The sequence below is a fragment of the Mustela erminea genome, chromosome 9 (assembly GCF_009829155.1).
Source record: "Mustela erminea isolate mMusErm1 chromosome 9, mMusErm1.Pri, whole genome shotgun sequence".
In the NCBI taxonomy this organism is placed as follows: domain Eukaryota; kingdom Metazoa; phylum Chordata; class Mammalia; order Carnivora; family Mustelidae; genus Mustela; species Mustela erminea.
This window is the reverse complement of record NC_045622.1, coordinates 54,808,132-54,834,159: the sequence shown is the minus strand read 5'-3', so window position 1 is coordinate 54,834,159 and position 26,028 is coordinate 54,808,132. Positions and strand designations below refer to the sequence as shown.

Sequence of the window (26,028 nt, the reverse complement as noted above, 5' to 3'; positions counted from 1 at the left end):
CAGCCTTGCCCTGACAGCACTCTCTGAGCCCATTAGAAGAGGGAGTTAACTTACCAGCGAATGGCTGACTCCTTTAAGAAGCTAGTAGAAGGGCAGGCTCTTGCCATAAAACTACCTTTGACAAATGACAGAAAGGAAGCCAGCCTGGAATAAGAAATGGCTACATGGGGATTATGTTTCATTTGTTCTAAGGCCTTCTTTGCAGCCAACCTTCTTGTGGTTGCTCTTGGGGGCCCAAGAGCCAGGCAGGTCTGAATTCCCGTCCAGGTTTTGCCATTTACCAGCCCCAGGACCCTGGGTACGTTGCTGCTTCCCCTCTCCGTGTCTCAGTTTCCTCCTCTGTACCATGGAATCACAGCAGCTACCTCTAAGCGGTGCTAGGAGGGTGGGTGAGTGAGCTCAGCCCAGCCCAGCCCAGCCCAGCACATAGTGCTGCTGGTCTGTGGGAGCTCCTCACACAAGCCCCCAGGACAAACACCTCCAAGACACTTCCTGTAGGGGCTTAGGCTGAGCCAGAGAGCTGGGGCTCCCAGCCTTCCACCTTCTCAGCCCTCTAGGGTTGAACTTTCTCTGGATTCTCGAGTTCCAAATGTGGTCCTTGCAGTCGCAAAGCAAGTATGGAAGCCAGTGGGGCTCTTATGCCAGGACAGACAGCTGACAGAAAGCCTGGCTGCCTGATGGGGAATAAACATTTACCACGCAGCTGCTACTCGTTGTGTTTGGGCTGCCTCCCCACACATTACTGACAGAACCTGTTAGGAAGACAATGTCTATTTACTGTGAGCAGGGATAAGACCACTTCTCAAAGAAAGCTTTGGCGATGATTCAGAGTGGGGAAGTAAGGTAAATATTTGCTGAGGATTGGAAGTTTGTTTTAAGGCTCATCCTTTAGGGTGGGGAGGGAAGGACAGGAGGGAGGCTTGACTGGGGTTGGGTAAGAATCATGATTCAACAGTTTGTTGGTGGAAACAACAAGGTAAGGATTTTGTGGGGAGGGATTCAAAGAGTCAGAGGTACACGCTCTGTGGTTTCCTGTGAAGGGTCAGGGGTCTTTCAGAAAGTTCCTGTAATGAATCATGAAGCCATTTATTTAAGCTGATCAGTCTGGGAAGCGTCAGAAGAAAAAGTGTGAATGAAGACAGTGGAATTGCCAGGCCAAGTTCATGTGAACCTTAAGGAGTGGTTTCAGGCTCTCAGTGTCCAGGCCGAAGGGGTGGAAGGATCTGGTTCGCCGTGGGCGCTCTCTGTCTTGGGATGTGGGGATTACAGTCCCTGCCTGGCAGATGAGGAAGAAAAAGGGTCCCTGGTCTCAGGCCACAAAGCAGGATTGCAGCTGGTGGGGATTCAAACCTGGGCAGTTGTCTCTGAAGCTGGGAGTATGCATGAGGGGAAGGGGTCTCGGGTTCTCCTTGCGGTAAGTTGGGACTTGGGTGACAGGGAGAGATAATCTAGGGAGGGAATTTGGTGCTGTCAGAAGGAAATGTTAACTTGGGGAAGCCCAGGTGCACATGGAAGAGAATGGGTTCGGTTGGGCCCTGGGGTCTGAGAGGTGCTTGAATGTTATGAGGAGAGGGGAGGGTAACTGCCCTCAGGTGGAGGCGGTAGGACTTTGAGCCTTTCCAGCAAAGAGCAGGCAGAGAAATCTATCCTTCCCTGTCAGGCAGCTCTCTGAAACCTTGGTCCTCATCAATCTGGATTCAGCTGGTGTGAAGAATACTGATTCCTGCCCAGGGAGGGGATCGCTAGACAGACTTTTGGGATCTCTGTGTGGACTGAAGGCCTCTGGCTGACAGACGTTCAGGATGACTGTCTGACTGACTAGCTAGCTAGCTCAGTTTGCCTGAACAGACAAGTTTCCTGAGAGACCGCCAGACTCATGAATGACCAGCTGAGGGACTTGATTGGGCCTGTGTGAACAGCCGGCCATGCCACCAACTGACAGGCCCCCAGACTCCCCGCCTGCCCTCTCCGGGGATGTGGGCTCCAGCCCTGGGAACCACCTGGCCTACCTGGAGCCCCTAAACCTGGGAGAGAAACAATTGGGCTTTTTACCCTGGGGCTTGGGTCCCTATCTTTCCCCTCATTCCCACAGGCCACCCCCAGGCCCAGTCCAGGTTCACCCCCACAGCAACCCTGTCTCCTGTCAGGGTGACCCCTGACAAAATCTTCACGGGATGGGAAAGCCATCGGAGATGTCACACAAGAAGAACATACTTTACTGGACTCAGGACGCTCCTTCTGAAGGGAGCTTTGCCCTTACTTAGAGAGTCACACTGTTGCCAGCCTTCTTGGAGGCCTCGGTTCACCAGAAGAGCTTAAAGAGACCTGACTACCGGCTTGACCAGCCCCATTCAGTGACCAACTGACTACCCAGTGCACAGACTGATCCCAGGGGCCACGGCTTCCCTCCTTCATTTGAAGGCTCAAGCTAAGGACTAGCCCATGAGAAGGTGGAAGATTCTAAGTCTGTCTGCTGATCTTCTGTCCCCTTCCCTTCTCCATATCCTGGACTTCTTTCGGAGCCGGGCCTCCTGGTCAGTGACTTCTGCCCTCACAGACTCCACTCCAGCCTCATCATCTGGTTGGCCTGGCTCCTTGGTGGGTGGGTGCTGCCAGCTTTCAGCTAGCCCAGTTAGGTTTGGTTGGACCATGGTGGAGAAGAACACTGCTTCTTCCCCTTGTCAGACCTGTACAAGGAGCATGGAGTGATGTTGACAGTGATGTTAACGGCTGGGCTTGAGTCCCTTCACCAACGTTAACCAGTAGAGCTAGTTATCTCAGAGCCTCAGTGTGCTCATCAGATGCATAGAGATAATGAAAACTCCAAGGCCCAGAGCGGTGGGGAAGCTTTGGGAACAAGGAGAGCATGCATGTGAAGGCTTAGCTGCGTTAGAGCATGTAACAGTCTCTGTGCTCTAGGAAGTGACCCATCTGTGCTGGTGAGTGAAACCAGAGCTTAGAAGTGGTCCCATCAGTCCCTTCTGGGAGAGTTCGCTCGGGCTCCCCCTCACCTCCTTATCTTTCTAAGTGACCTCTGCAGAGCCCATCCCCTCCCTAGGCCAACCCTTTATCTTCTCCCTGACAGGTGTCACTTTGGTTTCAATATCTCCTCATTTCCCCTGAATCCTTATGCCCCTCCCCCAAGGCACTCCTCCCCGGCCACACACACACACACACACTCCCATTTCTTCAGTCAAATTCCTTAAGATCTTCTAATCAAATAGATATTTCTCCAAAGAAGATAAACAAATGGACAATAAGTACACAAAAAGTTGCCTAACATCATTAGTCATTAGGGAAATGCTAATTAAAACCGCAAGAGATATCTCTTTATACCCAGCGGGCTGGCTAGGATCAAAGAGACACAGTACTAAGTATTACAAGGAAGTGGAGAGATTAGACCCATCAGATCATGCTGGTGGGAGCAGAAGATAGCCAGATCACTCTGGAAAACAGTTAGGAAGTTTCTGAAAAAGTTGAACGGAGTTGCCCCATGACCCAGGAATTCCACTCCTGGCTACATACCCAAGAGAACCAAAAACATACGTTGACACAAAAATGTGTACAACTTCTGAATGTTCGCCATACCTGAAACATAAACCAAATGTGATGTATGTCTGTACAAAGGGACTTACCCAGCCATAAAAAGGAATGACGTACGGAGGTACACTGTAACAGTGTGCTACGTGAAAGCAGCGAGACAAAAAATTACACATTGGACTATTTTGCCTATATGAATTTGTATGAAATATCCAGAATAGGCAAAGCTGGAAAGCCAGGAGCTGGGGAGAGGGAGGACTCCTAAAGGGTATGGAGTTCCTTACTGGGATGGTGGAAAATGCTCTGGAATGAGTGGTGATGAGGTATGCCCTTTTTCATATGCCCCAACCCACACAACTGTATGCTTTAAAAGGGTGAGGTTTATGGCCTATGAATTATACCTCAACTGAAAAAAATTCCTTAGGCTTCCAGGTACCTCGTTTGAGGAGAACAGAGCCTTCACTGTGGCGGTTCCAGGCCTCTGTGGCCCCTCCCTGAGTTTGCCTTCGGGATCTGGAGATGGAGAGTCCCCACGTCCCTGCCTGGGTCAGGGGTGTCCTTGCATCCGGTTCCATGCTCCAGAAGGAGCTTGTTGAATGAAGGGAAACTCCTGCCAGGTTAAGAAGTGTGTGAAACAATGGGGGAGGTTTCCGCGGGAAGCCAGGGCCCCAGGAGGGTAGGAAGGCCTAAGGGGTCGTTTTCCATGTAAGTGGAAGGGTGGAGTCTCCCAAGGCCAGACTTAGGAGCTCCTCCCTGAGATCTCACTGAGATGAAACATCAGAAGACCCTAGGAGATGCCCCTGAAGGGGTTCAGCTTTCCTCTTCCTGCGGTGAGTGGGATACAGGCATGGTTTCCATGGAGGAACCCAGACATGCCTAATGGGGCCCAGGATCCAGGTTCTAACTATAGTTCTGCCTCCTGAGTCATCGCCACACTTGGGGAACTCAGTTTGTCCAGGGTGAGGGAGGTGGTTAAGTGGGATGTCTCTGAGGATCCTTTCTGCGCCAACCAGCAACATGGTTTGATAGGTAGCTCTGGGATTACACGAGGGGTAGTCCCCTGTGGGGGCATTGCTATCTGTTCTGAATGACTCCCAGGAAAATTCTTTATGCCCTGGCTGTAGAACAAGTCTTGACCCTGCACTGACCCTAAATCTGAGATCCTACCCTGAGCCAGACAGACCCACAGCCAGACTCAGCCTCCAGGCACTGAATGTCTCGCAGCTACAGGTCCAAGAGGGGCTAAGGCCGCTCATCCATACTGCCAGAGTCCCTGATTGAAGCATATGGAGTGTGGCCGGCAGCTTCTCCCTAGAAGGAAGGTTAATACTGGGAATGGAATGACGGTGTGAGACAGGAGGTCCCAGCTGGGATCTGGCTAGCATTGGCACACAGAGCCCTTAGGAAGGGCCCTCCCATCACTGGGCCTCAGGAAGGCTGGGGGTGCTCAGACTTTCAGATTGCCACCAACCCCTGGAGCACCGTGGGTGACCTGGGGCAGGACCATTCTCTGGGATTCCATCACCACTCTCACCTCCTGGATGTCTGTCTCACAGGGCCGGTGGGTGAGGAGCCCCAGATGCCAGGCAAGGATGCCAAGGCCATGATGGGTACAGAAGACACACCTGGAGGTAAAGCCAGCCCAAACCCTCAGGACTTGAGGCGAAGCATGTTCTACAGCATCAAGGTATCACTCAGGGCCTGCTGGGAATAGGGCTGTCCAGACCTATAGGGAAGGCTATGTAACTCTAAGCAAGCTGCTGCTTTTCTCTGAGCCTCGGTTTCCTCATCTGTAGGATGGGTGGCCACGAGAATCCAAGAGATAACCTACGAAAGCATTTAGTTGGGTTTGGGGCACACATTCCCTCCTTCCAGAGAAGAAAGAAGGGTTACTCTGTGGGAAGTGGGGGACCATGCTCCCCATCCCCCATTGTCCTAGAGAGAAAGAGAAGGACCCCAGGGATCCTGAATCTGTATGAATTTGGGGGAGTTCTGGCTCCTCCAGAGGCAGCCCTAAACCTCCAGGCATCCTCTGGGTGCCAGGACCTGTCTTGTTTGATTCTCACGGTAGCCCTGAGGGGTAGGGACACGGTCCTTGTTATATACAAGAGGAAACCAAGTCAGAAGAACAGAGCGAACATTTTTAAGCTCTGGCATAAACACCCTTCTTTGAAGTTAGTTTTTCTTCTCCTGGGAATTCTGCCAGCTCATCAGAAGGGAGGCCCGGATGTTTGGGGTGGGGCTAGGTGGGGTGGGTGGCTTGAGGGTTCAGGGTATGAAAGTCATCTCCCAAGGGAACTGTCGGGGAGGAGTGGGTGGGCTGGGTGGAGAAGGATCTGGAAGAGCTTCCTGGAGAAAGGGACAGGGTGGTGGAACAGGGAGGAAGGTGCAGTCCAGCCCAGCGGAGCTGTGAGGGTCAGAGTGGCCCCAGAAAGACTCTACTCTCAGTCATGTGGGTCTCAGGTGGCACCAAGACCCCTGAATGTACCCAGGACAGTTTGTGTAGTTTTTAGGCCTGTGTGAGAAGCCAATGGCCACTCTAGTAACTCTTTCTTGTTCTCTCTCCTGTGTGTCTGTCTCCTCTGATTCTGTTTCCCCATCTCTATTCCTTGCTCCTCCCTTTCCCCACTCCATCTCTGTCTCCCAATGACCACCCCCTCTGACTGAATCCCCACCTATCTCCCTGCCCACCACCCACCCCCGGCTGGCCGGCCGGCTGTTCCCACCATGGCTCCCCTGGCAGTTCTTCGTCCTGTGCCACAGCCTGCTGCAGCTGGCCCAGCTCATGATCTCCGGCTACCTCAAGAGCTCCATCTCCACTGTGGAGAAGCGCTTTGGCCTCTCCAGTCAGACCTCAGGGCTGCTGGCTGCCTTCAACGAGGTACTGGCCCTGGTGCAGCCACTAGGAGGGAGAAGGATTGAGGGAGACTCTTGCCCCCACCTCCTCACCCCCTCTCTCACTAGCCTGACAGAAACCCTTCCCATCCCAGTGTCCACAGGCAACCTCACCACAGCTCCTTCACCATATCTCCAAATCTCCTTCCCCAAATCTCCAGCTCCTTAGTCATGTCCTGGTAGAGAAACCAACCTCTGCCTCCTTGTAATGTCACAGCAAGGGCGGTCCTGCCCTTGGGGACACTCTAGAGGTTGGGGTGGGGGGTATTGTAGAAGTAAGCAGAATTCCCATACTGCCCACTCTCCCTTTGGCTCCTTTACCTGGCTATTGCCTGTCCCGTGAAGGAGTCAGAGGAAGTCACTTCAATAGTAGTGGGATAGATTTAAATGAGATTGAAGGCAGAAATTTGGAACCAGTGGGTGGCTGGGGGAGGGAGCGATAGCATGACACACATGTCCCCTCAGAGTTGCCTGGAGAACTCTAAGTCTGGGGCCTGCAGCCAAGCAGGGAAGACTGGACAAGCTGCTTTGGGGGAATTTAGAGATCAAGGTCCAGCTGTGCCCCAGCACCCCCCCCCCCCAGATGTTCTCCACCTCAGAGGAGGCCACTGTCTGGAGATTTCAAGTCAATTCTCTCCCCCTGGCCTGTCAACGACACAGCAGCCCTGGCTAGTCCTCAGACTCCACCTCCAGATCTCAGAGGTGGGAAGGAAATGTCATTACCGAGCTCTGGCACCTGGGGAAGTCACTCTCCACCTCTGAGCCTCAGTGTGCCACCTATAAAATGGAGAGTGGTTATCCTTCTCAGGGTTGGTCCTCCTACCAGCTCTCTTGTGGTTGCTGGCCCCCTCCAGCAGCAAGGAACCTGGGGCTCAGGGTGAGTATAACGGCCCAGAAGCAATGGGGTAGGCAGCGGACCCCAGCTTCTGGCTGCAAAGACTGTCCCTTCCCTGCGAGCTCTCCAATCCCCTCCAGTGCCCACAGCCTCAGTTTTTTATTCTAAGCCTTAAAATTCCAAAGCCTTAGTTCTCTGGCTTGAGATTTTGTCTCCCCCCATATCTCAGACACTTAAAAACCCTTCCGTTGACTCTTCCATATTCTAACGTGGGGTCCAACCCGCTTTCCAGAATGAAATGGAACTGCTAGCCTTGTGCACTCTGCCCTCCTTTCTCTCCCCCTAATGGGGGCTGTGGGGCCCCCTCCACCTCCACAGAGGACCCAGATTCTGTGTTTAGAGAGGCCCGGATGATTTTCACTCTATCAGCTAGTCCTTTAGACTGAGGGGAGCACCAGGCTGGCAAGAGAAGCCGGGGTGGTGCTGGCCTCTGGTGACTCTGCTCTGCTTGAATGGGTCCCCTCATCCCTTGGCAGGTGGGGAACACGGCCCTGATTGTGTTTGTGAGCTACTTTGGCAGCCGGGTACACCGGCCCCGACTGATCGGCTGTGGGGCCGTCCTTGTGGCCCTGGCAGGCCTGCTCATGAGCCTCCCACACTTCATCTCCGAGCCATACCGCTACGACCATACTAGCTCCGGTAAGAGCAGGAAGGGCTGGGCTGGAGACGGATGCCAGGAACCGCCTTACCACCTACCATGGCCTTTCCCCAGGCCCCCGGGTCAGGATGGGCCCGGCTCCCCAGGGCACCCGTGGGTCCTCCCTGCTCCCTTGGTCCCAGCATGGGTGGGTCCTTCTGGCGGTCCTGGGGAGTGGGGTTGTTCTGGGGGCAGTGGGGTATAACCCTCTGGGCCTCCCTTGGTGAGGGCCTGCTTGGGTGTCACTGTGTTTTTGAGGTGGGGGGAATTTATAACTCAGCCTACTTGAGGGCCTGGCATGGAGTAGGTTCTCAGGAAATGTTTGTGGAATGATAATAATAGCACCACGTACCCCTTATGGTGTGCCAGCCTCTTTTAAGTACTCTATGTGTATTAGTGCTTTAATCCTCACAAGAAGCCATGACATTAATGAAAGAATGAATGAGTGCATGAACCAATTAAAAAATGAAAGAATTTTAGACAGGAGTTGTGAGGCTTAGTGAGATGTTGGTGAAGGCCTATTGCATAGGCAGATGCCTGTCCCTTAGAGAATAACCCAAGCAGCCTGAGCTTCATTCCTTCAATATTCCATCCACCCATCCAGCTACCCACCCCTCTGTCACCCATCCATCCACCTGTCCATCTATCCATCTATCCACCATCCATCCATCCATCCATCCATCCATCCATCCATCCATCCGTCCAGTGTTCTGCCCAACAACCCTTAGTATAGCCTACTTAGTGTCAGACCCTCTCAGAGAGCTCAGTCTTGCCTCCAGGGAGCTTCCAGCCTGGGAGAGGAGACAGAGGTGAGCAAAACCTTTGCAGTGAGTCATTTGTGTGAGAAAGGAAGCACTGGGACCAGCCTGGCATGGAAACCTTCCCAGGGGAAGAGGACTGTCAGCATCGCCGCCCTCGCTCACACCCCAGCACTCCCACTCTGTGCCAGGACCCAGGGCAGAAAGAGGGAGCAGCATGACCAGCCCCGAGAAGCTCCCAGGGAGGCACTGGTTAGAGGCCCAGGCAGCTTTTCTGCAGGGTAGAGACTCCAGCTCGTTGGGAGTCAGCCGGAGGGAACCAGCAGAGTCCCGAGTGGGGTGGGGTTTAAGGAGAAGGTGGATGTTTCAAGTGCCAGGAGCCACAGGGGCAACAGCCAGGAAGTGGGAAAGTAGAGTGTGGGCGAGCAGCTCAGGCGGCTTATCGAGGCCCCGAGTGGAGAGCTGTCAAAAGGCCTGACTGGAATGCTGGGCTAGAGTTTCAGGTTCTGGTTCTAGAGTTTTCTCTTCAACAGAGCTTTTTCTGTGAGGGTCATACATGTTCTTCCTCCTCCTTTCTGCCACACAAGAGCCCTCTGCCATGGGTGCCCCAGGAAAGCCTGAGGGCAGCCATTCTCCTGCCTGGGCCTGTCTCGGATGAGTATACGAGGCTTGGTGACTTCTAGGCACGCAGCCGGCTTTGGCATCCCCAACTCTTCTGTCCACCCCTTCTTCATCCAGCATGAATTAGTCTCTTTATTGCTAATTCTTCTCTACCAGGCCCCCTGCGAGGCCCTGGCATCACAGGGGAGCGAAAAGAATACAGAGCCCTATCACAATCATTGTCTGTCACGTCTAGTAGGCTCTGTGCGTGGGCAGTACACACATGCCATGTTTACAGCCTGAAGCAGGTGTTGGCAGCATCGTATTTTATGGATGGGGAGATGGATGTTTGGAGAGAGGGGGATCTCCTCAAGGTCCACAGCTCGTGGGGCCATGATGTGTCCAGGTAGCTTGGTCCCAGAACCCTGCTCCAAACCATAAAATTATTCTGCTTCTGAATTCTGAATTTCTGTAGAACTTCTATTCTAGGAGACTCTTGAGAGGTGAGGAAACTGAGGCCCAGATGGGCTGAGGACCTCTGTCAAGGTCTCCCAGGTTTCAACTCACACAACCTCAGTTGAAGGTCCAGGACCTTGACCCTGGTTCACGTGGCTTTTCTGAGTGTCCCGGCTCCCAGAAAAGGCTGGATCGGCCACAGAGAGAAGGCCGCATCTATACCCACAGTTGGGATAATAATAGCATGAGGGTCTCTTTAAGTTTGCTCACCAAATATTGGTGAGCTACAGGGAGAAACTGTCTGGTACTAAATTAAGAAATTCCCCTTCACTGAACTCTGTATCTGTGTCCTGAGCTGACCCGAGCCCACCCAAAATGAAGGCCAAGGGCCCTAGAGCCTTCTTCAGTCCAGCTTCCCTCCCTGGCCTGGCTCTGCCTTTAGCCCTGACCTTGTCCCTCAGGCTCTGTGAGTCTGTCCTGCTGAACTCCTCAAGCCCCTGGGTTTGCATGTGCTCTGACCGCTCCCTGGAGCACCCCTCCCACCTTCTCTTTCTGGAAAATCTTGTTTGTCCTTTTTGGCCCCGTTCAACCTCAGTCTCTTTTGACAGCCCACCCCACCTGAGAACCACAGTTGCCACGGCACCTCCACATACCTCTGCTCAGAAAAGTGGCATAGGGTACATTAGGAGCAAGGACTCGAAGCCAAGCTGCCTGGGTTCCAACCATGCCTCTGCCTTTGCTAGTTGCTGCCTGAGCATCAGTTTCCTCCTCTGTGCAATGGGCACAACATTGGGTTATGTTATGCCCATTGCACAGAGTTGCTGGGGGAAGGGAGCAAATCCCCTAGAGTTGCTGGGGGAAGGGAGGAACATGGTTGATGTACACAGCACCTAAAATGGTGTTTTGTGTCCAGTGCATGCTGTGTTAAGAGTCTCAGCTCTCGTCATAATATTTTTTATCATCTCATAGTGGACATGCCACAGGATTTTGAGGCTTCTCTGTGCCAGCCCACAACCTCGGTCCCAGCCCCCACCCCAGACCCCTCCAACAGCAGCTGCTCAAGCTACACGGAAACCCAGCACCTGGCTGTGGTGGGGATAATGTTCGCGGCCCAGACCCTGCTCGGCGTGGGCGCGGTGCCCATTCAGCCCTTCGGCATCTCCTACATCGATGACTTTGCCCACAACAGCAATTCGCCTCTCTACGTTGGTGAGAACCGGGCTCGGAGGGAAGGCCAGGCTCAGAGGTCAGAGGGTGAGAGGACCAGGTAGGGGCTGGGCGTGAGTTCCCAACCTCTGCCTCATGTGGCCAGGAAAGGTCTGGAGAAGCCCTGGAGTTTTTTGGGCCTGCTCGGGGGAAGTTGGGCCACTCTTGCCAGCTGGAGACGGTGCAGGCAATGATCTGTAGAGGGAAGCCAGGGCCAGGGAGCCTAACTCAGGCTTTGTGTTGCAGGGATCCTGTTCGCAGTAACCATGATGGGGCCGGGCATGGCCTATGGGCTGGGCGGTCTCATGCTGCGCCTTTATGTGGACATAGACAGGATGCCAGAAGGTGAGCCTCAAAGAGCACACAGCCGTCCCTGGGAGGCTCACTGCTGCTAGCTCACTGTACACTGGCCTCATAGGAAACACTGAGCCAGAGAGGTCACGTTCAAATCCTAGCCATCGCACTGACCTTGGTCATGCCTCTTAAACTCTCAACTTCTTCATCTTTGAGACACTCTCTGTCCTGCCCACCTCCGCAAGCTGCGATCAGAATCCAGTGAGAGATGAAGAGAAATGGCAGACCGCCACCAGACAGGCAGTTGTCTTGTCACTGCTATTAGGATGACTCTTCGCCCAGTCCTGTCCCTGAGCTCCCCCTGACCCCAGCCTGCTTTTGGATACGCTGCAGGGCACACAGGACCACATATGTTCTTGGCCTGTAGGGAGCTCCCATCTTTAGGGGCAACAAGACCCAGGTCAAATAGAGAAGCTTGCAGGAGAGAATTTTTGGAGCAGGATTCGGTGAGCTTGGGCCAACCTCAGATGGGAAATGTACTGGGTGACCTCTCAGGACCCTTCTACTTCTGACCATCTCAGAGTCTGGGAACCTGTGCCAAGGGCTCCGCTCAGGGAACCATAGTCTTTGATCCGGGCAGTAGTAGGGGTGGGCCAAGAAGTGGGACCAAAGCTTGATCTGAAGGCAGCCGGGAGTGGGGAGTGGTAAGGGTCCCTGAGCTCTGATGCTCTGTAGGAACAAGGCAAGGATCCCTCTCTCCTGGAGATTTCCAGCAAGCCCTAGGAACCTCAGGGGACACATGTGCGAATGGATGAACATGCCGATTCTGCTTCTTCTCTGGCTTTTGCACCAGGCTGCCTCCTAGGCAGTTCTGAACAAGACTCACTAGGTATAGCTCCACCCCACCTTCCTTCCTTCTAGAAAGCGGGGGCCCAGCCCCCCAGTGCCAGCTCTGGTTGACTTTCCTCAGGTTTCCTGGACATGCCCCTGCTTCAGGGAAGGCGGTATGTTTTTGGGCTCTGTTGACATCATCCTGGCAGACGTGGCTCCTCCACGGGCCGTTGTGTTCTTGTAGATTGATCTTCCTACCCTTTCTCTATGGGGGATTTCATGGGCGATCAGGTGTGTTACAGGCACAGATGAGTGTGTGAGAAGCGGGGGAGTCGGGGAGATGCCTGTGCTCGCACTCACCAGGCTGGCACAGAAGCAGGGGGAATAATAGCCGGAGGAGGGAATTAGTACAAAAGCCAGCTTCAGCCCCAGCTTTACAGATACATTTGCTGAGTGCCAATTGTGTACTCTGGCCCCTGGCCAGGAGCGCTCAGGCCCAAGCACCTGGACACCAGCCCTACTCCTGGGCTTGCTGTGTTTATGCATCGGTGTGGTTAGAAAGTGTTTGTGGATGCTGTGGCAATTGAAGCAGGACTCAGCCTCGACTCAGCCTCGAGGTAAGGGCTTGGATGGGAGAAGCGGGCCTCTAGCCAGAAGGCACACCTGGAATAATCAAGTCCTAATTATACCTGGGGAACTTGTTAAAGGGAAGACTCTTTGGTCACCTTCCCACTCCACCCCATGGTAGTTTTAAGGTGGTCTGAGGTGTTTTTGATAAAAACCTGGTGGTTTTAATGATGCAGGTCTGAGAAGCACAAGAAGGGTCCTAATGATTGATTTAATGATAATAACCCTCATAACAGTAACAGTAAAAGGAGGAAGAAGAACAGACATCTGTACAGCACATTCTATATGCTTTACCTGTATTGATTTCTATGATTCTCACAACAACCCTGTGATGTAGGTACTACTTCTGTCTGTATTTTACAGAGGAAGACCCCGAGGCACAAAGAGGTTAAGCAATTTGCCCAAGTATATGTTAGTAATGGAATTCAGACTCAGCAGTGCATTTCCAAAGTCCATAGCCTTGACCGCTATCATGACCCAGTCATTGAAAAGCTGAGTCCAGGAAGGATCAAGGCCTTGCCCAAGGTCACACGGGACGTAACTGGCAAAACCATAGCTGGAGTCCAGGTCTCCTGACTCCTGACCCAGGCCACCTCAGGTCTCAAAGGCCAGTCCCAGGATGGTGGCCAAGACGGACAGCCCATCCTGACCCTAACATCACCTTGGTCTTCTCTTCCAGGTGGTATTAGCCTGACTTCAAAGGACCCCCGATGGGTGGGTGCCTGGTGGCTGGGCTTCCTCGTCTCTGCGGGGGCAGTGGCTCTGGCCGCAGTGCCCTACTTCTTCTTCCCTAGGGAGATGCCCAGGGAGAAGCACGAGCTCCGCTTTCGGCGAAGGGTCTTGGAAGCCACAGCCTCATCTGTCAGCAAAGTAAGTCCCCTCCACAAATCCACCCTAGTCCAGACTCCGGCCCCCACTGACCAGTCCTCCCTTGGAACCTTAGACTTCATCCCTCCTGGGCATTGCACTCAGCAGTTTACAAAGCCTTTCCGTCCAGGCTCCGTTGCATCCCCCGACAGCCTCACACAGGGAATATGTCCTGTCCCTTTCACAGCTGAGGAGATCAGGGGCCAGGGGAAAGGACCTAGCCAAGATCACATGGCCAGCGAGGGCAGCACTGCGGGGAGAACCCTAGCCTGTCTGAGCCCATGCCCCCGTCTCACCAACACGCTGTCTCTCTGCTCATCACTTCATGCTTTCTGTGAGTTCTACACGTGCCACGCTGGAGCAATATTGAGGAGGAGGAGGAGGTGGAGAATGGGTAGGGGGTCTGAGAAGACTTCTCTGAAGGGGCAGGACTTGAACTGGGCTCTGACAGACGGACGGTGGAAGCCTAGAGAGGGGAAAGGGGGAATTCTAGGTGTGGCCATAGGGTGCACAAAGGGTTCAGCTTTTTTTTTTTTTTTTTTTTAATTTTTTTTTTTTTTTAAGATTTTTTTTTTATTTATCTGACAGAGATCACAAGTAGGCAGAGAGGCAAGCAGAGGGAGAGGAGGAAGCAGGCTCCCTGCAGAGCAGAGAGCCCGATGTGGGGCTCGATCCCAGGACCCTGGGATCATGACCTGAGCCGAAGGCAGAGGCTTAACCCACTGAGCCACCCAGGCGCCCCAAGGGTTCAGCTTTTAGAAAAGAATCCAGCCTTTCAGAAGCAGGGAGGGGAACAAATGTGTGTGAAGTGCATCTTCTGGGCCAGGTGTCAGGCCGGCACCGGAGCTCAGCATGTGGCCTCTACTCTTAAAACAGGCACAGCCTAGAGGGGACTAAGATTGATGGATAAGTAACAAGCTATGAGGTGCTTGAGGATCTCTTGCTAAAACCCCCTGCTCGACTGAGGGGCAGGTGGTCTTTCCTCAGAGATCTCTTGGGCAGGAGAGAAGATTGGGGGTAGGTCCCTCCAATTTTCCAGAGCCCTTTAAAACAATCAATAGGCTCCAAAGTACACAACAAAATGACAAAATAGGAAGGGTTTATAGAAGTTCAATGCATCATTAGTGTTGACTTTATCGAATTTTCTTTAGCATTCACACACATCTCATTACATTCTGAAATTTTGCACATTTGATTTTCTCTTTTCCTGAGGACCCACATACAACTCTTCTGTGACCATGTGTGTGGGGTGATTCTCAGGCCGGCCAAGAATGTGTGTGACCCACTAGATGTCCCACAGTTTCCCTCAACTCTGACACTGTTTACCCGGAGATAGCTTCTGATCGCACAGTTAGGGCTCAGTCCCACTTTAGCTGCGGGTAGTAGGCCTGTCCCCAGGTTACTCACAATTTTTGTCCTACTTGGATACAAATCAGGGGTTCCTGATTTGCCACCCTTTCTTGGATTCCATTCTTTGCTAGAACAGCTCATAGAACTCAGGAAAACACTTACTTCATGTTTACCTGCTAATTATATAGTAAGGGATCTGATTAAGGGTATTGATTAATAGCCAGATGAGGAAATACATAAGGAGGAGACTGGGAAGGTCCCAAATGCCGGAGCTTCTGTCCCTGTAGGGTTGGGATATGTCACCGTCCTGCCATATGGATGTGTTTACCAACCTTGAAGCTCACTGAACCCTATACTATTAGGATTTTGGGGGGGGCTTTCTCCACATAGACATGCTCAATCCTTAATTCCATTCCCAGCCCTTCTCCCCCTCTAGAGAATTGGGGGTGGAGCAGGGGAGCGTCTTCTTTCTGGTGACCATTTCCCTTCCAAGATCCCACTGAGAGTCATCTCATTAGAACAAAGGATATTCCTCTCACCCAGGAAATTGCAAGGGATTTAAGAGTTTGTTGTCATTTCCTAGCACACAGGGAATTACACAGATCTTCGGAGCTCTATGTCAGGAACTGGGGTCAAAGACTAAATATTAGAAGATTTTCCTAAGCACTCTTATTTACAAGAGTTTTATGAGCTCTGTGTCAGGAATATATACATTTGCATAAATATATATTTCTTATTATTTCACAGCGAAGTAATTGTTGAGAAATCACGATCATAAATTATTTGTTGCTAAGTAATTCTAGTTTCAAGGGGATGATTTGTAAAAAGCCTGTCGAATATTTTGCAGCAAGAATAATTCTATTTAATGAGGCATGTTGGTGCATTTGAATATGCTGGCTGTGATGGGAGAGAGGCCCTCCTCCTTAGGGCATAAAAGTCTGGGCCTAGGAGAGAGAACTGAAAATGTGTTCGTCTAGAAAAACTAGAATTTGAGCTCAAGTCTGTCCAACCCCAAACGTGGCTGCTCTGTGAACCTCACTACCCATCCTCCACCCCCTGCTGGAGCAGAAGTTTTATATATGGGAGACCAGTGAAAATTGATGTTAGAACAGCCAATAGAGGTCAGAAGAGGAAAGGGCTTGCCTGCCAGCTTCAAGAACAGCTGGTCGCCCTGGAAGGAGGGTAAATGGGGGTCCTATGGCTCTGTCATAGGGTCTAAGTAGAGGAAGGGACAGAGGACATGTGTGGGGAGCAGGGAGGGCAGGGAAACTGGTGAAGCCACTCTGGCTATGGTTCAGGTGGGAAGCAGTGCACCAGCAGTGGGGGGAGACAAAGGGAGGAGTCCAGGAGCCACCCAGGAGGGACACTGCTAGGGCCCGGGTGCTGATCTGCTAGGGGACATCCCAGGACAGTGCAAGCCTGGGCTGGTGCTGGGCTCAGAGGTAGAGGGAGGCAGGCCTTGCAGAGCGACCAATTTCAGGGGAAGAAGGCAACTTGAAACCACAGATGGCCCTTCCTGGTTCTGCCTAGCTCAGGCCAGAAATTGAATGAGGTAAGAATTCCTAGAACTTGGGGCAACAGTTCTTAGAAGTAGGGGTGGTCACAGAGGAAGTGAGGAGTTTCTGGTTATGGGCAATGTCCAGGTTGAGCCTCACATCTGAACAGAGGACAGCTGCTTGAGCCAGGGGGTGGACTAGGTGAAGAAGCCAGTGGGAGGCGTGGCTGGGCTTGGTCATGTGTCCGATGGGTGACCTTGAACAAGACGCTTCCCCATTCTGTGCAGCCCCATAATGTAATAATGTGCCAAGGACCAATTCTGGGGAGCTGTAGTCTGTGTGCCTAAAAGTCTAAGAATGCAGAGTTTCTTGCGTCCAAGCTGCTGTGGGGCAGACATCTGGGTTTGAAGAGCAGCATCTCTGTGATGATTGGAAGCCCTGGTTCCCCGGCTGTGAACCTGTCTGGCTGTCTGGATTCATTCTGTCAGCACATGGGGGATGGGGAGTGAGGAAGGAAGGGGGTGAGAGGTTCTTAAAAAAGAACCGAAGGCTGAGAACATGAAGATCTGCTTGCAGCAGCTCGCAGGCAATAAATATTGATGTGGGAGGAACTGTTCTCTCCCCCCTTCCCCGCGCCCCCACCCGCCTCAAGGAGGCTCTGCCTGGGCCAGCTCTGTTTACAGCGACAAGGGCGGCCCCTGCCCACTCAGGCCACTGAAGGAGAGGTAGATGGACAGGGAGGAAGGGCCCAGTGAGGCAGAATTGGCAGCCAGAAGGTCCAGGCTCACAGACATGGGGGGATGTATCTTCTGTAGAGAGTGGGAACAGGCACGGGTGGTGGGGGGCAGAGGAAAGTGAAGGGGAGATTCTTTCTGAAATCCCTTCGGGTGTCTTCTCCCAGGCTCAGAGTTTCCCTAAATAGCCTCTTACACGTAAATGCAGTTTTTAATGGTGGCATGTAATATCAGGGTTTTGTGACCCAGTGGAGGTCTTGACCTCAGTCTCCTCATCTGTACAATGGGCAGATTGGACAGAGTCTACCAGCTCTGACAGGTTCAATGATGTCTTCTCTAAATGGAGCAGTACATGAGCCCCTCCACTGTGGGAGAAAAGGGTGCACTCCTCAGCCTCTGCCCCCAAGAAGCTCTCAGGTAACGAAGGAAGGCCAGATGCAGATGGACAGAGGGATGACTGATGGACAGCTCATGCTTCTCCCATGGCCAGTGCTTAGAGTTCTCTGCCTGCAGGGAGAGGAGCATGAAGAGTCTCCACAGAGAAGATTAGGAGATGGTATATGGGAGAGGCCATATAGGACATGGAGGGGAGGAGCTCTGCTTTCCTGTCTTTGGTTCTGCCCACGAATCTTTGATCTCATCATGGCCAGGAGACACCCTTCTAGGAGTGAACTATGGCAGATGTTAGTCCTCTCTAAGCCTCAGTCTCCCTCTCCATAATCAGCCAATTTCTAAGGTTCTGTAGGACTTGTGGCACATGGCTCTGTAGGGCCTATGGAGTAGAGATGGCCTCTTAGGGGCTCCCTAGCAGGTCACCTGGCCCCATCTGTCCTTATGGTTGTAGGACACCATTCAGGCAGCAACCCTCCTGTGGCCTCCATAGCCTCAGGTCCCGCTGAATGCCTGCCCCTGGTGCTGGACCAGGGGTTGAGAAAGGTCTCATCCATCGAGAGCCCCTGTCCCTGCCTGGCCTCTGAGCACAACTGGTCTCTGTCATCTTCTCTCAGTTCCTATTTCCCAGGAGTCTCCGTGTCTGTTATTCTAGGCTGTCTCCCAGAGTCTGGGATTCTAATATTATACAGTTTTAAAGTTCTATGTTTCTAGCAAAGATTCTCAAGTAGTTCTGTTCTATGATTCTATGCCTCAAATAGTCTTTGACTTCCAAAATTCATGTTTCTATATGGCTACAGTTTTGGCCCATGAGTCTAGGAGTCCATGAAATCTGTTTTCTCCTGATCATTGACCTGATGTGCTTCTTTGGGAGAATGGTCAAGGATGGGTGCAGGAGTGGGCAATGGCAGTGGCCCTTAAAACCCAGGACTTAGGGCCAGCTGGGAGGCTTCTGTTACCCTTGGACTTTGTGCTCCTTTGCAGCCCCTGAGAGGTCCAAGGTGACTCGGGTCTCCCTTGTGCCTGGTACCTCTCCCTTGCAGGCACTGCGTCTAGACCCCTCCCAGCCAGCCCAGGAGCCCTCATGCATCCTTCCTCATCCCTAGCAACCCAGGCCTTGTGATTCCACCTTTACCCCTCCTCAGTGCTCTAAGGTAAAATGTCTCGAGAGATCATCCAGTTCAACCCCAACTCTGTCTTACAGATGGAGGGATTCAGGTCCAGAGAGGGTCAAGGTTGTGCCCAGAGCTTGGCCAGCACCACCTCCCCATGTACCAGTCTGTACCAAGCCAAGTCTGGCCCCACAGGGCTACGGTGAACCTCACCCCTACTCACAGCTTGGTGTAGATCAGAGCTTCCTCAAACACTGGGACAGGAAGGCTTTTTGGGGTGATCTGCTTCAGTGGTTTTAAGCTGTACCCACAGAACTCCAAGGGTGCCACTGTAGGGAGATTGAAGAGAGTGTCCCCTAATAGGACTAAAGGTCTTCCACCCCCTCTGCACACAAGCACGTGTATACACACACACACACACACACACACACACACACACACACACCCCAATCAGACAGATTCTAGTTTTATGTGTTTTTATATCAGTCTTTTGAGTGAGGTTCAATTGGAGAAAGGGTTTTGCTGCCAAAACCCCATTTTAAAAACACTGATCAAGTCCAATACCCCCGTTTGACAGAGGAGGAGACTGAGGCTCACGGAGAGAGCTGATCAGTAGCTGATCTGGCCTGGGAGGCTGGGGTTCTCGGTGCCTGAGGCATCTGCACCGGTGACAGGAAGGCCCCCAGCAGGAGCCAGACCCGCTGTGTCTGTATGAGACCAGCCTGGTTATGAATCCCGCCTCCGCACCTGGAACTTTGAAATCTGTAAAATGGTTACAACACTAATATCCACACCTTGGGATTTTTTTTTTTAAAGATTTTATTTATTTATTTGAGAGAGAGAGAGAAAAAGCATGAAAAGGGAGAAGGTCAGAGGGAGAAGCAGACTCACCATGGAGCCGGGAGACTGATGTGGGACTCAATCCTGGGACTTTGGGATCACAATCCCAGCCAAAGGCAGTTGCTTAACCAACTGAGCCACCCAGGTGCCCCACACCTTGGGATTTTTAAAGAATGAAACCAGCAAAGTGGAAAGTGGATTATTCAGTACCTGACCAGCGGGAGTGCTTATTCTTAATATCTTTCTCTGATCGAGCCACCTCTTAAGAGCAAAAACAATGGAAAAATGACCGTTTTTCTAATATTCTTACAGCTCACACCAAACTCAAGTACCAAACTAGTAAAATTGGGAAATTAAGCTGACATCTATAGTTTATTCTGGACTGTGTATTGTTTTAAACTCTTTGTATATATGATCTCATTTAATCTTTGTAATCCACCTGTGAAGTAGTTTAGGCTACAGCCCGCATTTTACACCTGAGGGTCAAGTTACAGAGATTAAACAACTCGTCCCCCGGCCTAGTGGAGGGCGGAGCTGGGATTCAGATCCGGGAAGAGCAGGAGGGATGTGGGCTGAATCACTAACTAAGTCAGGACCAAGAAGCAGGAAAATAGAAACAGCATCAAAAGGGGTATCAGCAAGAGAGGGGGAAACATAGGAGCGTGGACCACAAAGATGAATTTGGTTGATAAAACCAAACCCCTTATCTGGTTCTGGGCTTGCTGGTGGCCAAAGGGACAAGGGAGGCATGGCCAGTCGCACAGATCTCAACAAGAAAGCTGGAGAAAGTGTGTCGCAATCCTCCGCAGAGCTCAGATCTCCAGGCGCTCTGCTAGAAACATGATCTCCCTCTCATGGTGGTGGGAAGGCTAGCAGATCACCCCATCCCTGTGGCCACTTGCTGTGGCCATGTGCGATGACAGTTGAGGGCTGGCAGAGAATACCATATCACCCGCCAGGGTCAGTGAGGCTCTGTGGGGCTGGAGTCACAGGCCTGATCAGACCTTTCCAGAAACCCAACTTCCTCCAAGGACAGCTCCTGGAGCCCTAGAGGCCCAGCAGATACAGGGTCCTTGCACATACCGGACCACACACGGCACCCTGGGTCCCACAAGCTTGCAGCTGTCAGCACATGGCCCTGAGGGAGGGGAAGTTCTAATCGGCTCTCTCAGCACAGGCCTGCTGACCAGGGCAAACCACAGCCAGATGTGATGTGTCTGACTCCAAGCCCTGCTCTGAGCTAGCCACAAGGCTTCTAGTTTCCGGAGCCGGCGCTTGGTCAGGAGTCCTCAAAGCAGATCTGGGGAGAGAGGCAGAAACTTGTGAAGAACCCAGGACAGGAGTGCCCAGCACCCATCTGATAAAGCCCAAGTCCATTAGCATGGACCTCCAAACTGACCAGCTCCTGCCCCAGACACTATGGCTTCCCCATCACCCACTCCCACAAACCACTGCACAGACAGGCCCTTCCCCCAACCGCCCCCCCCTCACTCCTGCTATCCTATGCCCTTGCTTCCAATAACTTCTCCCTTCCTCCCTTCCAAATCCCAAACCTCACTTCTCCTAGAGGCCTTCCCTGACCACTCCCTCCCCCCAGCCCCTGAAGTTCCGCCCCTCCCCTGCTCCATGCTCTTTTTCACAGCATGACCCAGGGGTGAGATGGTGATCCTGGAGGACCTGCCTTCAACAATCTGCTCTGCCCATTGCTCCCTGGGTGACACATCCTCTTCTGGGGCCTCAGTTTCCTCTTCTGCGAAATAGGTGCTATAAGGACCCCTTCACCAGACTGTTGTGGCAATCAGATGACATGGCAGATGTGAAAGTGCTGCCTAGACCACAGGGGGCTGGACACGCAGACGCTGCGGTCACCCTCACTGTTTACATGAGGACAAGGAACCCCAAGCAAGGAAGGAACTCACAGATTCTGCCCGTCCAAGGGCGGAGCCGAGCCTGGCATCCCGTCTGTCTATCCATACTGGATAAGAACACTGGAAGGTTCTTAGTTTATCTCAGCCCCTCCTCCCTCTGTTCCTGGGGCAGTATCCCGACCGCAGCACCCCCTCCCTCAGGTGCTGTGGCCTTCCTGCACCACTCTCCATGGCTTGGCTAGGACACGGGAAGGTGCGAGGAGATCTCTGATTCTCATTTCCGCATATCATCAGTTTAAAAAATTAATGATGGGCTATTTTCCATTTTTTTCTTCCATGTTAAGTCTTTGAAATGCCCCCTGTGTTTGATACTCATGATACATCTCAGTCTGGACTGGCTGTATCTCCAGTGCCCAGTGGCCACACAGGGCTGGTAGCTTCGAGGTATAAATGAGTAACAGACCCACAGTGCCTCACGCAGTGACTTAGACTGTGGGCTCTTGGGCCCCTTCACATTAGTCCACAAAGGTGCCTCCCAGTTCTGCCTGTCTTGCACCAGGGCTTCCGACTCATGGGTGCTGAGGGGGATAAGGCATGAGCTTTAGGCACATGCAGTCTTGAGCTCAGATCATAGTTCTGTGCAATGTTGAGCAAGTTACCGAAACTCGCAGCTGCTTTGCTCCTGGGCGGAGCATAAGTCTCCTTCCTTTGCAGGTGCGCATGAGGACAGAGCCCCCAGCCTGCATACCGGTGACCTGGGATACCTGGAATCTACATTCTGCCAGGCCCCTGGGGTACTCAGTGTGGACCCCATGCTCCATTCCGAACTGAAGCTGTGTAGGAGCTCACTTGCCTCGCAATTGCCTCTCCTGTCAATCTTTTTCTTCCTAGAGCCTGGCCGCACTCTTTGCCTATGGCAGCTGTCTTTTCCACTCTTTCTGTTCATAGATACTTAATAGATACCCACTATTCCACCCCAGGCCGTATGCTAGGCACCAGGGTTTCAACAGAGAATAAGATAAACACGATCCCTGCTCTCGCAGAGCTGGGAGCCCAGAAGGGGAGAGACACTGAACAACGTTTGACTCAGACCTATGTGCATATGGAACATAGTGATTTTCTCTGAAAATCAACTTCCCTTCTGCTCAGAATGCCCACCTCCTGGATTAGCAGGACCTTCAACCTCAGCCTTTCTCGGAGTTCCCCGGCCAAGGTGAAGCAAAGGTCCTTATATGGCATTCAGGGACCAGTTCTCTCCCCGCCCCAGCACATGTTGGCATCAATCCGTCCATGCTCATTCAGGGCTGAAGCTCATGGAACACTGTTGACCCCTATTGCTTCTGATGAGGTGACTGGCCATTGCCCTCTTCTCTCCCAGAGTGCTTCCCCAGCCCACAGGCATCTCAGAGCAGAATGTCTGGCATCCAGCTGACGGCCCTTGGTTGTGTGTCCTCCCAGGGTGAAGATTCTCCCCCTGAGAGCCTGGCGGAGTCCCAAGAGAAGCAGGACAGCCTCACCCAGATTGCACCAGACCTGACAGTGATCCAGTTCATCAAAGGTAAGGGAGGATATAGAGAAGTGGGACCAGAGAGGCACGTGGGGCCATCCAGGACCCAGTCCCTTCCTGCCCTTCTTGATTTTTCTTTCACACCTACAGACCCCTCATGAGCACCATACACTCTGTAAGTCTTGACTTAGTTGAACCCTTCTGCCTGGAACATTCGTTTCTATTGCTATCTATCAAAATCTTCCTTGTCCCCCTAGGTCAAGCGCAAGTGTTATTCCTCTCCTTCCCCCTAGCAAGCCTGGCTCTCCCTCCTCTCAGCCCTCCAAACCCTCAAGGCCAATAATCCTTGCTCTGCTTCCCTCAAGGACTATTACAAGACTCAAATGGGGTGATGAATGGAAAGCCTTTCGCATACTATTAAAAAAAAAAAACCCTACTTATATAAGGTATAATTATCTTTTCAATTATCACCCCTGCCCTACTATTAGGCTGACCATGTCCCAGGACAGTAAGTTGAGCTGCCTATGGTTTAGGAAGGTGATGACTACAGGCTTTGCTTCAGCGCCCACCCCTGCCCCCACTGAGAACTCTTGAAACAGGAAATTAATCAGGCCCAATTCTTGGAAGTGTATCCTACGACATGTTGTTTGGGATACCAGTAATCCAGCCTCCAGTTCTCCAGCTTCCCTGGGGTAAGGGTGGGGGGGCTGGACCGCATGGGGTTGGGCCCAGAGGCAGGAGGGGCTTAGACTCCCTAACCTCAGATCACTCCCCAGCTGCTGAAAGGCCCCAGCAGGCTGCTCCTTGGGAGAGTTTATTAATCACAGCTTTGGCTTCTGCCCAGAGGGAAGCTGGGGCCAATCACCGAAATTGGATCCTGGAGTGGGTGTCCTGGGCAGATTGTCTCTGGTGGTTTCAGCTTCTCCGTGAGCCTAGAGGAGACCAGGGCGGGGGCTAGACATAGGCCCTGTAGTTGGTCCCAAGCCTGGCTTCTGGCCTTTCTGCTGAGTTCCAGAGGGATCAGTGATGACCTGAGGCTTGGCTTTGAGTACATGGGGCCATGGGGGAGCCAAAGGAAAGAGGAACCAGGACCCTTCAGCTGGAGAAGGCCTAAATTCTTGGCGAAAGACCGTCCCTGAGTTAGAGAAGGCCCCTGTCTGATGGGGGAGACACAGTCTCTGAGTGGAGAGAAACCCTAGCTTACTTGATGGAAGAGACATTAAGCTAAGGGAAGCAGCTATCCAGCAGACATGGCTCTGGGTTCCCCAGAAGTTATCCCTATCTGAGCGAAAGGCATAGCCCTGCCCTCCAGGAATTTTCCATCTGTTCTAAGGACAGGCAAAAGATGATGAAGAGATAGACGGTATGTACAAAGTGTATTTGCGATGGGAGATAGAAGCAAGGAACGAGATCGAGCCCTCTGGCTGCCAGAGAGGCACAGGAATGTGGGTGGCATGGGGTATAGTAGGAGGAATGACCTTTACACTAAGAGTCAGGAAAGCCCTGGCGACTTCTGGCCTTGACCTGGCCGCTCTAGATGAAGTTGGGCCCCACCTGGTGAGGGTACCCATCTGGCCTGGGCCGATGCTCTCCAAGGCTGCTCGAGGAGGGAGGTTGGCTGGAGCAGCTACGTGGGGTGAAGGCCACGTGTCACACTTTCTCACGTCAAGCGCACTGGCTGAATGCGTTGTATGTAGGACAAGGGACTCAGGACGGGAGGCAGGGCTGGGACACGAAAGATGGGGAATTCCACAGCCCCAACTCCTACCCACCCTGCCTGGACTGTTTGCCTTTATTTGTTGGCTGCTAAGGAAATGGTTCCTGGCCTGGCCCAGGGGCCTACAGAACTAGCTGACTGGGCTCTGGCCACACTGTGAGGGCAGACAGAGATCTCCAGCAACAGAGACCCTGGTCTTGCCACTGCAGGAACAGACCCTCCCACTTGGCCCAGAGGAGCCCCGGCGCCATCATTCCCCTCCAGTCCCAAATGCCAGGCGGTTTGCTCCTCTGATGTCTCTTCTTTGAAGGGCCTCTCCTCGCCTGCCCTCCCCACACCTCACGTTAACTTCCAGCTCACCTCCTGCGGGCAGAAACACATGCCCTTCTCTCCTGACGTCAGTGGAGAGAGAATTGCACGTGTCTGGAGAGAAAGCATTCTTGGCCGTCACCCGGGCTGCCCTTGAAGCCCTTTCAAGACTTCCCCCATGTCACGTGGTCACGTGCCCTTCAGGTTAGCGGACTTGCAAAGAGGAAACCTATACACGAGGCACCAGGTTAGGAGATAACGGGTGATTGGGGCGGTCATCAAAGCCAGACCTGTCGCTTCTATGCCCCTCTATGTGTTTTTGTTCTTGCTGTGCCCCTCCTAGAAATTTCTTTTCCTTCAGGTCCATTCTTCAGGTCCTACCTCGGGAAGCACCCCCAGCACCAAGCCAGCTTGGTTTTCACCTTCTCTGGAGGTCTTCCTTCTGCCCCAACATCGTAATACTGGATCACGTGTTGGCCTGTATCTCCATTCATTTATCCCTAAATATTTCCTGAGCTCCTGTTGTGCCCCAGGCTCGGGAGATTCAGGAATGAATAGAGCAGACAAAAATTCCTGCTCTGAATGAAGCTTATATTCCGGTGGGGTGACCGTAAAATGGCTAAGGGAGTGAAACATGTGGTACATTAGGTAGAGTGCTGCGGAGAAGAGAAACTAGGGATGGAAGATCAGGGGCGGGCTGCTGTCCCATGCTGGGGACACGGGAGGAAAGCCTCAGGTATGGGGTGGCTTAGAAAGAGCTAGAGCAGGACAGGATGAAAAGGACTGAGTGGGAGAAAGTGAGATGAGTAAGCAGAACAGGAGAAATGGAATGAGGTGGGAGGCAATGAGATGAATGGAAGAGGAGGCATGGGCTCGAACTCTGTGGCATCGAATTTTAGACGGAATTGAATGGAAAGAGGCACAATTGAGTAGCGTGCAGTCTAACTCAAAGGATGGGAACAAAACTGAGTTTCAAAAGTGGAACAGAATTAAATGGAGAGGAGTCAAATGTAACGGGATAGAATTGGGCGCAGTGGAATTAAATGAGACAGCATGAAAGGAACAGACCAGTTTAAACTGAACAGGACAAGACAGGACA

General features: G+C 52.5%; 1 protein-coding gene across 2 annotated transcripts in view; it reads left to right on the top strand.

Annotated features, from left to right (window-relative positions):
- Window positions 1-26,028, top strand: part of SLCO2B1 (solute carrier organic anion transporter family member 2B1) — a 45,211-nt gene that overhangs the window by 6,955 nt on the left and 12,228 nt on the right. For both annotated transcript variants that reach the window (XM_032358260.1, XM_032358261.1), the window contains exons 2-8: window positions 5,097-5,227; window positions 6,284-6,421; window positions 7,807-7,969; window positions 10,751-10,990; window positions 11,234-11,332; window positions 13,419-13,609; window positions 22,855-22,954. In XM_032358260.1, the coding sequence (XP_032214151.1) occupies window positions 5,097-5,227; window positions 6,284-6,421; window positions 7,807-7,969; window positions 10,751-10,990; window positions 11,234-11,332; window positions 13,419-13,609; window positions 22,855-22,954 (1,062 nt within the window). The remainder of the gene's footprint in view (window positions 1-5,096; window positions 5,228-6,283; window positions 6,422-7,806; window positions 7,970-10,750; window positions 10,991-11,233; window positions 11,333-13,418; window positions 13,610-22,854; window positions 22,955-26,028) is intronic.